The 17,007-nt window shown below is 37.5% G+C and overlaps 1 protein-coding gene across 13 annotated transcripts in view; it reads right to left on the bottom strand.

Moving 5' to 3' along the window:
- Positions 1 to 219: 219 nt before the first annotated feature.
- The window catches only part of PTBP3 (polypyrimidine tract binding protein 3), a 58,124-nt gene continuing 41,336 nt past the window's right edge, over positions 220 to 17,007 (bottom strand). For 12 of the 13 annotated variants that reach the window (XM_075446884.1, XM_075446892.1, XM_075446886.1 and 9 more), the window contains 7 exons: positions 15,849 to 15,920; positions 14,897 to 15,036; positions 10,574 to 10,607; positions 8,846 to 8,938; positions 8,097 to 8,313; positions 6,974 to 7,051; positions 1,203 to 6,316 (listed from right to left, as the gene is read on the bottom strand). In XM_075446884.1, coding sequence (XP_075302999.1) covers positions 6,184 to 6,316; positions 6,974 to 7,051; positions 8,097 to 8,313; positions 8,846 to 8,938; positions 10,574 to 10,607; positions 14,897 to 15,036; positions 15,849 to 15,920 — 767 coding nt within the window. In that variant the 3' untranslated portion in view covers positions 1,203 to 6,183. Of the gene's footprint in view, positions 6,317 to 6,973; positions 7,052 to 8,096; positions 8,314 to 8,845; positions 8,939 to 10,573; positions 10,608 to 14,896; positions 15,037 to 15,848; positions 15,921 to 17,007 lie in introns of all 13 variants that reach the window. The other variant, XM_075446891.1, reaches the window with a different exon arrangement.

Below are 17,007 nucleotides of genomic sequence, written 5' to 3'. Positions count from 1 at the left end.
TACACAAAGTTTAAGTGCTGCTGAACTTCAGCGCTTGTGGAAGATGTGCATTAGTCATCTTAAAATAGTTATGACATGAAAAGATTTTGCTTAGATGGCCAGGTCTAAAAGGAAAAAAAAAACCCCAACCAGAAAATAAGACAATTATTATCTGCCCAATTAAAAACCCAAAGCAAGAGACAAGAACACGGGAAGATTCAAGATACTACAGCTGTAATGACATTTATTACAAGGCATGCCACAACAACTAAACTTAGGGAAAGAGGTATAGATACCGAGTAATCAGGAAATACAATAACCTAAAAGAAACACAATATACTGTAGCATGAACAAAATCAAATTAACCATGCACTACATAGTCAGAAAATAGGTTTCTTTAATATTACATCTTCTTTTCAGTTTTGAGTCAACAGACATGGAATCCTTTTTATGCAATGCCAAAAGATACTTTACAAATAAAAGCTGTTGCTTATTAAAATACACAAGACAATTGTTTTTTAATATAAAGACATTCTACACTTCCATTTGTTCCCCAAAACACATTTTGCAAGGTTTAAAAAGACCCAAAACATGATGTTACAAATATTTACAGGATTTTCTTGTGTTAGATGAATATTTTTGTAAACTGAAAGGGAACTTTTATGAACAGATCATGTAAAACAAGGGAATGTCAACAATTCTTACACATTCTTTGAGTGTCTTGAATACAGTACTAGAAGTAGTCCGTTAACCTTTTGCCTTATCTGACACCATTTGTTTCACATTACAATCTCATTTTCATCCACCAAGATGGTTTCATCCACCAAGAGTCGTCTCAGGTAAAGGCCACTTTGCACTTTTTTTTTGGGGGGGGGTTCCCATCAGAAAGGAGCATGAGAGAAAACACAGGTTTTCCACAAAATGTCTCAGTAAAACCAGGAGAGCCAGTCTTTGGTCAGAGTGAAGTGGCGTTCTGATGCAAGAATCGGCATGGTTAGCAACCTTGGTCTTGTACTGCTGCAGTTCTAGTGTGAACTTTTGCAGAAAGTGGATAACATATTCAAAAAGAATTGGAAAGTGCTTAAAATGAACGAAGTACACAGGCGATAGCTTTCCACTCATGAATAATGCACAGTGTCCAAGAACTGAAAAACAACTTACAGTGACGACATCAGTCATCAGTCTGCTAATGTAAAGGCTTTCTTCATCGGTCAAGGGCCTTCACCTTCGGAAGCATTGAATTTCCTTGGGACTTCTCCAGGCACAACATGTTATTACTAATTGAATTTGGAAATATCTGGGTTATGCTTGGATTCCTGCATATTGCAGTACAAAAGAAAAAAACATGCAATGGTAAAGGCAAAGGGATAATTAAATCTGTATTGAAACAGCTGTAATTCACTTCTTGTATAGTTAGAGGACAACATTCATTTTTAACAATATAAATATACAATTTCCAGGGGAAAAAAATATTTATTATACTTAAGACAGCAATAGATATGAAAAAACCCTATACGTAAAACTACTGAAGGCACATAAACTTTGGTCCAATTTTGTTCCCATCCTCCATCCCTCCACCAATAAAACCCTGAAGTTAAATACCTCAGAAATTTTCCATTCTCTTACAACTCCTAGCTGTTAATATTTGTTTTGAAAAGAGCAAGAAAACAGTCTCGTATATAGCAGACAAATCTTCAGAAGACAAAGTTAATTCAAAGAAAAAATTCTGTGCGATCTGACCAGTATCCTTTCAGCACAATGGTAACAACACTAAGTCTGCTCTAGTTAACAACATACCAGGCCAAAAGGTAAAGGCAAAACAATGTTTTCTGTAAGCAGTTGACCTCTCATTTGAAAAACAGCAGTATGAGCTAACAGTATACAATGACAAATAGTAGGTCCACAGCTCTTGTAAAAAGAGAACTCCTCATGTTTCTGCTGACATCAGTTGGAGGAGTGCAAGATATTTGATCACACAAGCCACACTAGCAGTATTATCAGCAAAGGTGAGTAGTTTTCTCAGCATACAAACACAAGTTTGCCATCTGTAATCAGAAAATGTCATACAAAGGCAAATCTCCTCAGATATGTGGAATATCTCAAGTGTAAAAAGGACCTCAGTCTATCAGTGCACAAAAAAGTGCAACTGACAGAGCCAGGAGACAAGGCAAACAAGTCAAATTATGAATCAAAGATTCAGAACTTTGTTCTGATGTTGAAAGACATTTGAAGAAATTCAAAGATGCAAAAGTTTTATCATTATGCAACAAATCACAGGTCATTTGAAAAGGCACTAAGCTGCTCCTGGGTTGTTAAAAAGGCCTTACTACACTTTGAACCAAGTGTGCATCCACCAGAAAAAAATGGAGCTAGAGGTAACCCAGAGGTGATTTGTGGACTTGACACATATATAGGCAGGGAACTCTATCCTTAACCATTTCCAGTACCTGTTGTCAGGATATAACCACTAGTGTTTCAAAGCATAAGTTCCAGGTTACACTATGCACATTACCAGCTATTTAATGGATTGTTTAAACAGAAATTAAGAACCTGTATTAAAGAAATTATGAACCTAACTCTAACATTTTAAGGCCACAGTACAGAGAAGACGGAGCCAGAATCTTCCTGGGAGTTGCAGGGTTAACAGGACAAAAGGCAACAGACATACAATGCAGTATGTTTAAAGCCTAATTACGTATTAGGGAAAAAAAAATCACAATGAGGGCACTCAAGCATCGGAACAGTGAGAAGAACAGAGAATTTGTGAAATCTCCATTCTTGGAAATACTGAAAGCCTGACTGGTCAATTCTCTGAGCAATGGCTCAAAGCTGGCTCTAATCTGAGTGATAGGTAGGATTAAGGCATCCAGAAATTCCTTTCCAACCTACATCATTGTACAATTCTGCAGAATAACCCCATTTTTCCCAAATCCTGCTCTTTTCAACAGATATCAAGGGGTCTGCTCATAGACGGTTTAGAGAATCAAGAACTGAGATGCAACTGTACTTTTGCAGCCAGGCACTAATAAATCAAGCACTAAGTATAAGAACGATGTCTTTTGTCCTGATCCTTCACTAACAATGCATTATGACAAACAAAGGGTCATGGTTTTGCTTTTAATTATTCAAGGCAGAATACTGAATGAGATAAAGTAGCCTTAACTAGTGCCTTCATTCTGCTACGGAAACATTAAGATGTACTGTTAGTTTTGACGCTTGTCTGCTCTGCTTGTAAAAGCAGCACCTTTAAGATATACACAATCTAAAAGTAGCTTGATAAGACTATTTCAACTTCAGAAGCAGAACAACAAAGGAGAATTAAAAAAATATATGATAAACATATTGCAAAACCAAAAAGCAAATATTATAAATATCCACCACCCAGATTTTTCTTAAATGAAAAAAATTGTAAATCTCTGCTAACTTAAACTGTAGGCATCTACATTTCAAACTGCAGTCCAGAGCTGACATTAACTATACTCTAACATTAAGTTAAAACCGATAAATTATTCCTTTATCGTTTTGAGAGAATGTCAGAGGTCCTCTTCCCTTTATCTTTGATTAAGCTTTCCCACATTCTGCTATCAGAGTCAATAAATTAAAATGCATGTGATTCGCATGTTTGCATACACATATAACATATTACACAGTCAGTATACATATACTGCTCCTGATATTATATGTGCCAATATTAGCTCTCACATTTAAGGTTCCTTTTTCCAATGTTAGAGTTACATTCAGATCTAATATGATTCCTCTACTCTGTAGGTGCAATTAAGAAAAGTGACAAAGCATATTTTAAGGATAGTGGCCTAGTAGTATCAAACTGATTTATGTGCAGTAAGCAAGTAACATTCCCAGTCCAGCAAGATGCAATTTAACTGCTATCTATGTGACTGCTAACGAGGTAAAACATAGACATGAGTTAGAATTAAGTATATTTCTGAAAAGTGGCCTATGGAAATGAACAAGCCTGCTTACATCTGCACTTTGCTAAAATCATAAGCATGTAACTTTTTAATATGGTGCTCTTGGACCACACAATTATTTATTTTCATGAATTTAAGAAAAAAAAAAAAGGTTTCAAACTTCACCAAACTGAATTAGCTATTTCAGAAGGGGGAAAATGGAAAGGCTATCTCAAATCCCAAACATAATATTGTCTATTATTTCTAAGCCAACTTAACTTTCCAGTAAATAGTACATTCCGAATATTTCTGTATTTATTTGTGTTGTACAGCACTTCTTATAGCTACATACGTATTTAGTCAGCATTTTATCTACTGTCAAATAGCACACTTCTGTTGCAGTGTAAAGGTCTGCCACCATTTTTACTATGATTGGCTGCTGCACCTCTAATTAATTTACATAAATTAAAAGAAGGCAAGCTAGTATGTTGCTGATTTTGTAAAAATAATTCAGAGAGAAAACTTTAAAAAGCTTGCTCCAGGATATTCAATTCATACAGGAAAAAATAAAGTGAATGAGTGGCAAAACATTACAGCAGAAACAAATTCTGTACTAGTTAGAAATAAATAAATGCTGTGTTTGAGACGAATACCTCTTTAAAAAGTAAATACTAGAAAGAAAAAGATCATAAAATTAAATTTAACTTTTTAAAATACAATCAGAAGTCACTAAAGCTCATCTGTACTTTCAACACCAAAACTAACTGCATCACAGCTCATTCTCCAAAGAGAAATGGGCACTCAGCATCAAACATTTTTTCACACTTACAAAGGAAAGAATGATAGCTCTTTATTTCTTGAAGTTTAATACTGACAAAAAGATGCAGGTACCCAAAAGAGAATATTCTGATACAGCCAATGTCTCTCAAAAAGTTAGATGAAGTCCAGAAACTGGAGAGAATTTGCTTTTTTGCCTTTCTATAAATGTATATTTTTTTTAGTGCATTTTTAGTGGGTGCAAGATTTTTTTCAGTCAAGTACTGGTATGAGACAATTGCAACCAGGTAAATTTGAAGAATACCCACACAATTACGCAATGAATTAAAACCTCATATCCACCTCTATCCAATCTCCATACCAAAGCACAAGAGACTAGAATTCAGAGTATTACTTAATCGAAAATAATATTTTGAAGTATCAAGGAAAACATTTCTAAAAACACGAAGAAGATAATTTTCACAAAGCACACAATAAATTTTTCAAGGTACTTCAAATAAAACTCTAAGCTATTGTATCATAAGTACATAGTAAGGCACATAATAAGAAATTAAGTAAATACACAGTAATTTAAGTATTAGACATTATAGTGTTAAAAAAACCTCTTGAGGTTTAATTTTCTGACGCTAAAGATGACCTTAATAAAAATAACTTCTTAAAAACTTGTCAAACTTCCATAGACCTGAATATTTTCCATAAGATTGTAAACATTTTATTCTTTAAAGAAATGTAAAAAATTCTTTGAAATCAGGACTATTTTCTTGTCTTATTTTCTCCGAAGTACTATTACACAACATCACTTCATAGTAAAAATAAGACATCAAACTTCCATTCCACAGTTACGTCAAGCTATGTCTCTGATACCACATTTTGAAGAAGCTTGTCAAATGTCTTTTACTCCACAGAGAGAAGGCACTGCCTTTTCTCTAATAATTTAATCCATATGAACAGCACAGACTTCTTGTTTTTTAAAAAAGTTATTTGTAAAGATTTGCCAGAGTATGAACACACACCCTGGTAACATAAATACTATTTAGAAGACAGTCACAGTCAGTGCTTGATTTTCTTCAAGAAATCCAAGCACTATTTCACATTCAAATTAGTGTTTAATCTGTGTAGGTTTACCATTTTGTTAGAAATATTCTTTGTTTGCTATATTGTAAATTGTAAATTGTAAATGTAAATATTTGGTGTATTGTAAAATGTCAGTTGTTAAGTGTTTTGTAAGGCTGATTTTAAACAAAAGCTAAAATTATGTTCTCACAATATGATTTTAAGTAGGAAATTTGATGATAAATATTGTTGCTAAAGTGATTTCACAGAATAATCTTTCTATGAATGAATATTAAACTTTGATGACATACTGGCAGCTAAAATCATAAAAAATCATCACTTAATTCTTTGTGTATGAATGAGCTTTTTCTTTTAAGAGACAGAGCTGGTCACAGATGTTTCAGTCTCTATTTGAAGATTTTACTAAAACTGTCATGCAGTCTTAATAGAAAAGTTCATAGAAAAGTCAGACTGAAGATTTTGAGAAGGAAATTCGGAGGTGATGGTTTTCTCCAAGGTCATGATTGTGAAGCTCAATGAGAGCGTGAACTGCTTCTTCCACAGAGCCCAGCTGAATAAAAGCCATTTTGCAATCTTTCCTGAAGTACAACAAAAACCATTATTAATCCTAACCAGATTTTCATTGCACTAGCCAACACAGAAAAGTGACACAAGTACTTTTTCAGCCACTTCACACACACTAAACACTTGAATAGTGAAAGAATCAGATCCAGTTATGCACCTGTTAAAATAAGGAGATAACAAAACTTATACAAATTTTGCAGATCAATGGCCATTACACTGCACTTCAAAAAACAGGGTTGAAATAAGGCTTGAAGACCTCTAAGAAGCGCTTGTATTGTCCATATAGATGGGATTATTCTAGCAGGTATGATCATGCTAAAATAATGCTGCCAAGCAACCTTAATGTCTGTTATATGACTTTTTACATATACACAACTTGTGTTTCGTTTTAAAGAAGGCAGTATTTACTTTCTTTAAACTTATCTTAATTTGAACACAAGGAATTTGTCAAAAGGCTGAATATTCTTCATTTACCTATGCTAACACAGTAACCCATTTAAAATTGTAAGATTAGAGTTATCGTAAAAATTGTCATAGCTATACAGCTTTTGCCTATAGATATACGCACATGAAATTCTGCCTAGAGTAAACACACATGGAATTTTGAAAAAAAAGCAATTAGACATCTTCCAGGATGAAAGCTTGCTCAGCATTTTTATAAGAGAACTTACTGGAAGAATCGGAAGGCTTTCACAGTAGATCCAGTACTTGCAAAAAGGTTCTTCAGATCATCAACAGTAACAGAAGGCCTATTTAAAAAAACAAACAAACAAAACCAAAACAAAACCCCCTCAACTTGTAAAAGAGCACAGAGTTCTGTAATAGTATCAAAATCTCAATTCTGGCTTCTACATTAAATCTGAACAGTAAACTCTATGGATCAAGCCATGTCAACACTTTAGCCCAAAGATCTTGGCTTTGATACTAAGATTTAGCACCGCAGGGTGCTACAAAAATATTTCAGATACGCTCTACTGGTTTTCACCCTTCCCTATTCCTCCCTCAGTTAAATTCAGACTGCATAAAAATCACTGAAGATCTTAACTGGTACTTTCAGAAATACCTTTCATCTTGTGATTACTGATAGTGTGCTTCACATATTTTTACTTTTGAAATTTATCTGTTTTACTCAAAAAGCCATTTTCTAAAAGTGCCTTGCATTTGTTTTTCTTATTTGGACAAAATTCCATAGTTTTCCCTCTTCCCTCCCTGCACAGCTGCCGAACAAAAGCAGCCTGTAAAAACTTTTACTTGGCTGTCACTCCACACATTGTCAAAAACCTTCTAGATCTGAAACAACTTTTTTTCCTAACATGTTTCCTAATAAATGTTTTTAAAAACGTCTTACCCTCTATGTAAGAGGTCTGAATTCTGCAGAAACTGTTCTTTAAAAAGTGTTAAAATGATTAAAAAATGTATCGACATTAAATAACAATGCCAATGATGAATTTGATGTAATGTAACTCCAGTATATTATCTCAAAACCCATTCTTTAATCTTTGCAAGAATTTATAACAGGATTTAATACATGAAAAACAAAAGCATATTCTCAAGAAAATGTAAACTGTTCTAAAACTTGTAAAGCAGAGCATTCAATCAGTTATCCTCTTTGATAACAATAACAAAGTGACAGTTAAAGGATTCATTTATTGTTAATTACACAGCAGAACAACCCAAATTCTCAGGAAATTGTAAAAGGCCAAGGAAATCTAAAGGTTATGTCAGACTTTGTAACTTAAGAACATAACCTAAAAAAAATCACATCTAGATACTAACACACACGTGGGTACTCACGGGATGTTGGAGAGATGCAGGGTGGCAGATGGAGGAAAGATATTTTGGAAGTTCTTAGAGCCAGGCTTCTTAAAGCGATGTAAAGGGCTATTGCTATAGTCCTTTGTCAGACCTTGGTCCTCTTGTCCTTCACGAGGAAGTTGAACTGTATGGTATTTTGAAAGAGTAGCATGGAGGACCTTTCCATAAAGCCTCTGTCCATTCAAGTGGCTGATAGCTAACCAGTGGAAATATAATTTGAACAGGAATGAAGAGAGGGGAAGGAAAAAGGATTCTCTGAATAATAATCTTGTCTTCTATTTTGTGTTTATTATCTAAATTTAAACCACAACTTCCGTGTTTACCAAGTGGGCTATGTCATAACATTACATTTAAAACATGTATAAGGATGTAATACAACCTCCAGTCTAAATGCAACAAAAATGCAAAACAACTTTTCAGTAAAGAGCAGTTGATTATTCTTAAATAGCTAGATATAGTATAAACTACAGGAAAATTTTATGATGTTTTATTTCTGACATTTACTAGGTTGAGATTCACAGGGGTTTTTTTAAACCACTGTAGGAAAATAATGTGTTTACATGAAAGCAAACAGATCATTATCAACATATACAAGAAGAAGTTTGTATCTAATAAAACATCACAATGATGGATTTAATTTGTTTATGCTTGTGACTGACAGGTGGCAAATTCCACACCTCTATCACACTCACGTTAGTTTGAAGCATAGCTGCCTTAAAAATCAGTACCTAATTGAGCCTGGCTTGCATCTGCCATCTGAACCAAAGCATTTTCTTTTTTCTTAAACATGATCTTCACACGATGCACATCACCATACACACCTGTAGAAATCCAGAAATGAAATTTGGGCAGAGCATTACTACAAACAGTACAAGGGCAAGTCTGTTTCTTTTGACTAACGTCAGTGTTACAAAGAATAATCACCTCATTAAACAGGTTGGTTAGAATATTAGTGTGAAGGAGAGCTTTGAATTTTGTGTATTATTTTCTGAGGCTCAGAAATGGGTGGAAAAAAACAGGATCTTAGTCTTAAAACTGCATGCTTATATTCAGCTTTTAAATAGTGCAACAATGTTAAAGTCCTCTTCACAGAGGCATATTAAAATATTATTATGCCAACAAATATTGTCCTCTGCAACTAATGTACGTGCCAATTCTGTACTCCATTTCCTCTGATGAAATCTTTGTTTTTTCATCTTACTTTGCTTTCCCATTCTTTGCAGTAAACAAATCGGACCACACACTAAAATTCTCCTGGCACTGTAACCATTTTGCCTTTTTGGTACCTGTGACCTACAACTACTGACTCAAATTTTTGTCATTTTAGAACCAGTGCATCCTCCTGTGTGTTTTCTGGACAAGCACAGAACAATGGATCTTGCATTAACCAGCATGTGTCAATTGAAAAGAATTCTAGCCCTTGTTGTGGGTTTACACGGCAAGGTTTTGGTAGCACGGGGGCTATGGGGGTGGCTTCTATGAGAAGCTATCAGAAGCTTCCCCCATGTCTGACAGAGCCAATGCCAGCCAGCGCCAAGATGGACCCGCCGCTGACCAAGGCCAAGGCGGTAGCACCTCTGGGATAACATGGTTAAGCAAAAAAAAAACCGTGCAAGGGCATTTTGCAGCTGGAGAGAGGAGCGAGAACTCTGCAGACACCAAGGTCAGTGCAGAAGCAGGGGGAGGAGTAGGGGTTCCCCTGCAGCCCGTGGAGCAGACCATGGTGGGGCAGGCTGTGTCCCTGCAGCCCATGGAGGCCTACGGTGGAGCAGATTTCCACCTGCAGCCCAGGGAGGACCCCACCCCAGAGCAGGGGAGTGCCTGAAGGAGGCTGTGACCCCGTGGGGAGCCTGCGCTGGAGCAGGCTTCTGGCAGGACCTGTGACCCCCTGGGAAGGACCGCCGCTGGAGCAGTCTATTCCTGAAGGACTGCACGCTGTTGGAAGGGCCCACGCTGGGGTACTTCGTGAAGAACTGTCTCCCATGGGAGGGACCTCACACTGGAGCAGGGGCAGAGTGTGAGGAGTCCTCCTCCAGAGAAGGAAGGAGCGGCAGAGACAACGTGTGATGAACTGACCACAGCCCCATTTCCCTGTCCCCCTGCGCTGCTGGGGTTGAGGAGGGAGAGAAAATGAGATGTGAAGTTGGCCTGGGAAGAAGGGAAGGGTGGGAGGAGGATGGTGTTAAGATTTGGTTTTATTTCTCATTATCCTACTCTGATTTGATTGGTGATGAATTAAACTAATTTCCCCAAGTCAAGTCTGTTTTGCCCGTGACAGCAATTGCTGAGTGATCTCTCCCTGTCCTTATCTTGACCCTCGAGCTTTACATCGTATTTTTAATCCCCTGTCCAGCTGAGGAGGAGGACCGATAGAGCAGCTTGGTGGGCACCTGGCATCCAGCCAGGCTAAAGCACGACACACTGTAGTTTCTCAAGATATATTTGATATATCTTACCAAACAGGATGAAAAGTCCATGCGGTGTGATGACCTGTTTGAATGATAAAATGAATATATTATTTTTAAAGCCATGTAAATAATCTATTCCATAAGTGCATAGTAAACAAAAAGAGTGGAAGAGATAGTGCCCAGTAATACATAAACCTATCTCTCCAAAAGCTATACCCTGCAATACCTATGGTTTATAGCATTTTTCCTGATACATATTTGACATGCACATTTAAAATATTTAAACAACCTAACACTTCAGCTCATGCATTTTCAACATTCCAGACTCAGCCTTTCATGCCGAAAAAGTTAAGTAGCTTAATTATTTGAACTAGTCTTCCCAAGCTAGCAGTTCATTCCCTGAAAAAATAGACATTTGCTACACTAGACACAGCAAAAAGCATTCAAGAACTCATGTGTATTTTCTAAACAGTAGACAACACCTAAAAAACTAAAAAGTTGCTTCAAAATGTGTTTGCTTTGCCTTCAGTTTTGTCCCCATTTCTGTACACGACTGTGACATCGTAAAGTGATACACATACCATTGAACTGTTTATGTATGAAGCATATAGAAAGTGGTATTTAAATTCTGTTGGATTAGAAGCTGTGAACAGGAAGCTAAATATTGAACGAAATAATTTTCTTCAGTGATTTTTAATGAAATCCTTGTGTACCAAGCTCCCCAAGCACCAAATAAAATAATTTAGCCACTAAAGCAGCCAGAACTTACTCAACTGGGATAAAGGTTTTGCCAGTAATAGGTACCAAAAATACTTGGCTATCAGAAGCACTACTCACACTCTCTAGCCCTGTTCCTTCTCAACTCACAGCATTTGAAACGTGTACTGAACTTACCTAAATTATCTGAAAACCGAAGATATTGCAGCCTAAGTGTAAGCCCATACCCTTTTATGAAGCATACCCCCCCAACGAGCAAGACTGTCAACCTGGTAGCAATGGATGAGGAGAACACTGAGGTACTCAAAAACTTTTTTGCCTCAGTCTTCACTGGCAACCTCTCTCCCCTCCCAAGCTGATGGACCACAAGATGGGGACCAGAGGAATAAAGTCCCTTCCATGTGAGAAACATGAATGTACATAAGTCTGTGGGACCTGACGAGATGCATCCCACAGTCCTGAGGGAACTGGCTGATGCAGTTGCCAAGCCGCTCTCCATGACATTTGAACAGTCATGGCAGTCAGGTGAAGGCCCTGGTGACTGGAAGAAGGGAAACATTCCGCCCATTTTGAAACTGGGTAGGAAGGAGGATGCTGGGAACTACCGACCTGTCAGCCTCACCTCTGTGCCTGGGAAGATCATGGAACAGATCCTCCTAGAAGCTGTGCTAAGGCACACAGGCGATAGCCAGGATGGCTTCACCAAGGGCAAGTCCTGCCTGACCAACTCAGTGGCCTTCTATGATAGAGTGACTGCATCAGTGGACAAGGGAAAAGCAACGGATGTGATCTATCTGGACTTCTGTCAGGGCTTTGACAAAGTCCCCCACAACATCCTCCTCTTTAAATTGAGGAGATATGAATTTGATGGGTGGACTGTTCAGTGGATGAGGAGTCGGTTGGATAGTTCGCATCTGGAGGGTAGTGTCTCAATGTCCAGACGGAGATTGGTGACAAATTGTGTCCCTCAGGAGTCCATATTGGGACAGGTACTGTTTAATACCTTCATCAATGACAGACAGTGCCATCGAGTACACCCTTAGCAAATTTGCCGATGACACCAAGCTGAGTTGTGCGGCCAACACACCTCAGAGACAGGATGCCACCCAGAGGGACCTGGACAAGCTCGAGAAGTGGGCATGTGTAGACCTCATGAGATTCAACAAGCCCAAGTGCAGGGTCTTGCACATAAGTAGCAAACCTCAGTATCAATACAGGCTGGGGGATGAAGGGATTGCCCTGCCAAGGAGGACTTGGGGGTGCTGCTGGATGAAAAGCTCGACATGAGCCACCAATGTGCGCTTGCAGCCCAGAAGGCCAACCATACCCTGGGCTGCACCAAAAGCAGCGTGGCCAGCAGGATGAGGGAGGGGATTCTGCCCCTCTGCTCTACTCTTGTGAGACCTCACCTGGAGTCCTGCGTCCAGCTCTGGAGCTCTCAGCACAGGAGAAACATGGACCTGTTGGAGCAGGTCCAGAGGACGCCACAGCAATGATCTAAGGGCTGGAGCACCTCTCCTATGAGGGCAGGCTGAGAGAGTTGGGGCTGTTCAGCCTGGAGAAGAGAAGGCTCCAGAGAGATCTTATTGCAGCCTTTCAGTATTTAAAGGGGGCTTATCAGAAAGGTGTGGACAGACTTTTTAGCAAGGTCTGCTGCAATAGGACAAGACGTAATGGTTTTAAACTAAAAGAGGGTAGATCTAGACTAGATACAAGGAAGAAATGTTTTACACTGGCACAAGTTGCCCAGAGAGGTGGTAGATGCCCCCTCCCTGGAAACATTCAATATCAGATTGGACAGGACTTTGAGCACCATGACCTAGTTGAAGATGTCCCTGCTTATTGCAGGGAGATTGGACTAGGTGACCTTTAAAGGTCCCTTCCAAACCAAACCATTCTATGATTCTATGATCAGTATTTGGTAATAAGGAACAATCACTATCAATGTAAAATTTAAATGCCTCTATAGTTTACCCTTCTGACCCAAATATTTTAATTCAGCACAGACTTTATTTAAAGAAATTTCTTAACAAATGAGACTGCAATGTATCTTCTAAAAATTATTTTTGGAAGACAAAACCAACTAATTTAAAAGTCATGAGGGAATGATCAAACACACACTGAAACCCCGCAACATGAGAGAAATACAAATGGAAATACAGTCAAACAGATTTTCTCTACGTAGAAAAAGAAGTGACATGGCTAGGGCAACCATTACTGAAGAACAAGTGTTATACAGTTGCCAAGAAACGTATTTATAGAAATTTGTATTTCCAGCAACCAATGTTGTTGTACATCCTTATTTTTTACCTTTTAAGAAGTTGAGCATTATTTAATGCCTTTATGCTGCATTGTGGCACAAAATTCTACATAACTACTTCTTACATTTGATTAGCATTAAGTAAAGCAGCAATGTCCTAAAAATAGCTTTGACCTTTGCTTCACATATGCTTATTCTTAAAAAACACACTTTTGAAGACTCAAAGAATAATCTCGAATAACCAGCAGCAGAAATCACATCCACAGCAACCATCAGAAATTTACTGATAAGATACATGGAGAAATCAAAGAAAATTTGACTTGTCTTATAGTCCCAATTTGCAGTGTTTCTTTGGGTGCTTCCAGTGGAATTCAGCTATTAGTACAAAAATGGAAAATGGCAATTACTTAAAGATTAAAGAAACTGGTAAAAAATTTTTTAAACCTCAGTAATATGAAAATAACATCAATTTTGCCAATAACTCCTGATTTTATCATTTTTATGGTTAAGTGAATCTAATGAGTGTGTAAAACAAACAAGAATTTTACATTGCTGTAATACAGCTGCTTATCAACAGTCAAGTAGAATTACATTTTAAATCATAGAATTGGTAAAGCTTGATTTTTGTTATTCTAAGAGAGGCACATTGCTTTTGATTAAGGACAGATCAATGTGTAACAGTACTAAGCTTCTAGAACAGTCTATGTCATTTCCACTGTAAAAATAACTGTCCAAGTTGTCCTTGGCAATTTTACTTCCAACATATGAAAAAAATCTGTGTAGTACTATGAAAAGCGAATATGCGTATTTACTAGCTTTTAAAAATGGATTGACTGTGATGTCAATAGCAAAGTGCACCTGTGTTCTTCCTCTCCAACCTGGGAAAAGCTGCAAAACTAGAAAGATCCTGTCAATATTTTGAAAGATACTTCATTTGGCATGCTTTAATCTCCTTTTCTCTTCCCTCCTGTTTCTCTAACTACTCATGTTTTGTAACATGATGAAAAATTCTTTGGCTTCTCTAATGATAAAGTAGCACACACAGGAGTCATATTAACAGAGATACCAGTATGTTTAGTCTTAATATATGTTTTTTTACTCTTCAAATATTTTTCATATCTGACCATAGACTTTTCTCTAATTAGTAGCTACACTGAAAACATAGGTTTCCTAAATAAAGTAAATTTTGTTAGGAAGCTTTTCACTGCTGACTGGAGTTTTTAAACCTCATCAATATTGCAAAATATTTAAAAAAAAAAGAATAGAGCTGTCCTCTTTTTTTGTATTCTCAGCACAGAGATTTCCTCTCCAATTTCTTCTGCTAATGTCAATTTGCAAGAAGGATTCTGGCAGTTGGTACTAGCTGATACTTGCAGCAGTTCCACCAAACATACTTCAGAGTTGAGGTTGCTGACCAGCAGAACAGAATTTCCTGGACCACCAGTAGCACCGGGCATAGTAATCTGTCCAAATGCTGAAGATGTGGTGATTGCAAGAGAACCAACTGCTCCAGGAACTGATGGAACTGAAAGACCTGTAATGGTATTAATAGCATCACTTGACATTTCAAAGTGGAAAAGACATTTTAGCAGACAAAAGCAGATTACATTTGGCAAAAACACCAATATTCAATAAAAAAATGCTTTTAAGGAATTTAGTTATTCCTAGTATCTGCTCAACAAAGCAGGAAGCACTTCCCCTGCAGAGATGAAGAAACATTCAGCTACACCAACAGACCCAAAAGGGGACATAAATTGCAGCTCAAGAGAGAAGAAATACAATTTAGAACAGAATTTTATCCTGTGCTAGAAAGGAAAAGATCACTGAGACTAGAAGACTATGTCTTTCTCATTGTATATCCACAAAAGGGGAGACTTCCTGCTTTAGCTTTGAAATGACACTGAAGTCTTATAAGTCTTAGAAAAACAGATGCTTGGAGTTTCTTGTCTTGCAGGTAATCTTTATCATGGCATTTAATTTCACAGAATCACAGAATGGTAGGGGTTGGAAGGGACCTCTGTGGGTCATCTAGTCCAACCCTCCTGCCAAAGCAGGGTCACCTACAGCAGGCTGCACAGGACCTTGTCCAGGGCGGTCTTGAATATCTCCAGAGAAGGAGACTCCACAACCTCCCTGGGCAGGATAAACTACAACGGCATATGTTTTTTATTACAGACAGTAATTTTACTGAATAATATGAGAAAGAGAATCAGAATGTCTCAAATGAACACTGTGTTTTGACTGCTATATTTGAAAATAATTTGCTCTGAACAGAGGTGTATTCAGATAGACCACTAGCCCCAAACGCAAACACCACGTTTTTATAAAATAGAAACTTATCAGCACCTTGAGCAAAATCCATGGCTGGGGCAAACCCAGCAGCTCCTACATATGATGGGAAGATGACATTTTGGGTGCCTAGAGAGAGCAGACACATCTAATTAAAACACATTTAAAAGTTTTCAGAAAACAGGAGAGACTGTGGCAATGAGAATCAGCTTGCAGTGTTGCTATTCTGACTTTAGTCCATTATCACACCTTTTATAAAACATTTGGGTTAAAAATTCTCATTGAAATCTGAGATTCTATGTTTTACAAAGACAATTTTCAGCTACCTTTGAAGGTAAATATTCCGATCAGCCTCAATGTCCCTTTCTAAAATGAAGTCAGGGCAAAATATAATTTAGACAAGGTTGAACAGGGAAGTACAGCACAGATTAGTATCATTTAAAGTCAAGACACCTGTGGTGCAATGTTCAACATTTTGTTCACACAATGGAAATGCATTCTAGAAATTTTCTGGAAGTAATTACACTCAAAGACATTTTGCAATGACAAGATACAACTATTTCTGAGATATTTCTAAAACCACTAGGGGCTAAATAATACAAGCAACTACAATGAATCTGAGGTTCTTGAGCTATTGAGATGCATAAAGTACACATATTTTGCTTTTTAAGGAGATGTACTTTCCCAGCTTGTATTATTTCATAGATAACCACTGCTTTTTATGGCTCTCCTGGCAACCACAAGCATTAAACAAACTTGCAATAGCAATTTATGAAGAGTCCCAGCCTCGAAGATAGCTCAGTGATTTTCATATTAGTGTATGGAGTTCAGCGCAGCTTGGGGCAGCACACAAACTTGTGTTCTAAGAGGCAGTTAGACAGAAGCTTGAGTCATGGCTTCTTTCATGGTAGCACACTAGATTTTTTTTGATGGGGCATGCGTAATCAGCCCATACAACCTGCAATCCTGGCAATATGTCAGTTTCACTACTCAAAACTCCACCATTGACTAAAATAGCTACATTCACTAACAGATAGTTATTGACAGGATGATACAATACTGTAAGAACTATCAGTTAGGAAATACAAAAACAACAAATGAAACAGACACCACAGATCAAGTATTCATAAATACTGCACCACATTACACCTCCTCTTATCTGTAGCAACAAAGTGTCTTTCATACAAACAACTGAATACATTTATCACACCAAAGC

This window comes from Opisthocomus hoazin, chromosome Z (assembly GCF_030867145.1).
Source record: "Opisthocomus hoazin isolate bOpiHoa1 chromosome Z, bOpiHoa1.hap1, whole genome shotgun sequence".
NCBI lineage: Eukaryota > Metazoa > Chordata > Aves > Opisthocomiformes > Opisthocomidae > Opisthocomus > Opisthocomus hoazin.
This window is presented reverse-complemented; position numbering and strand designations above follow the sequence as displayed.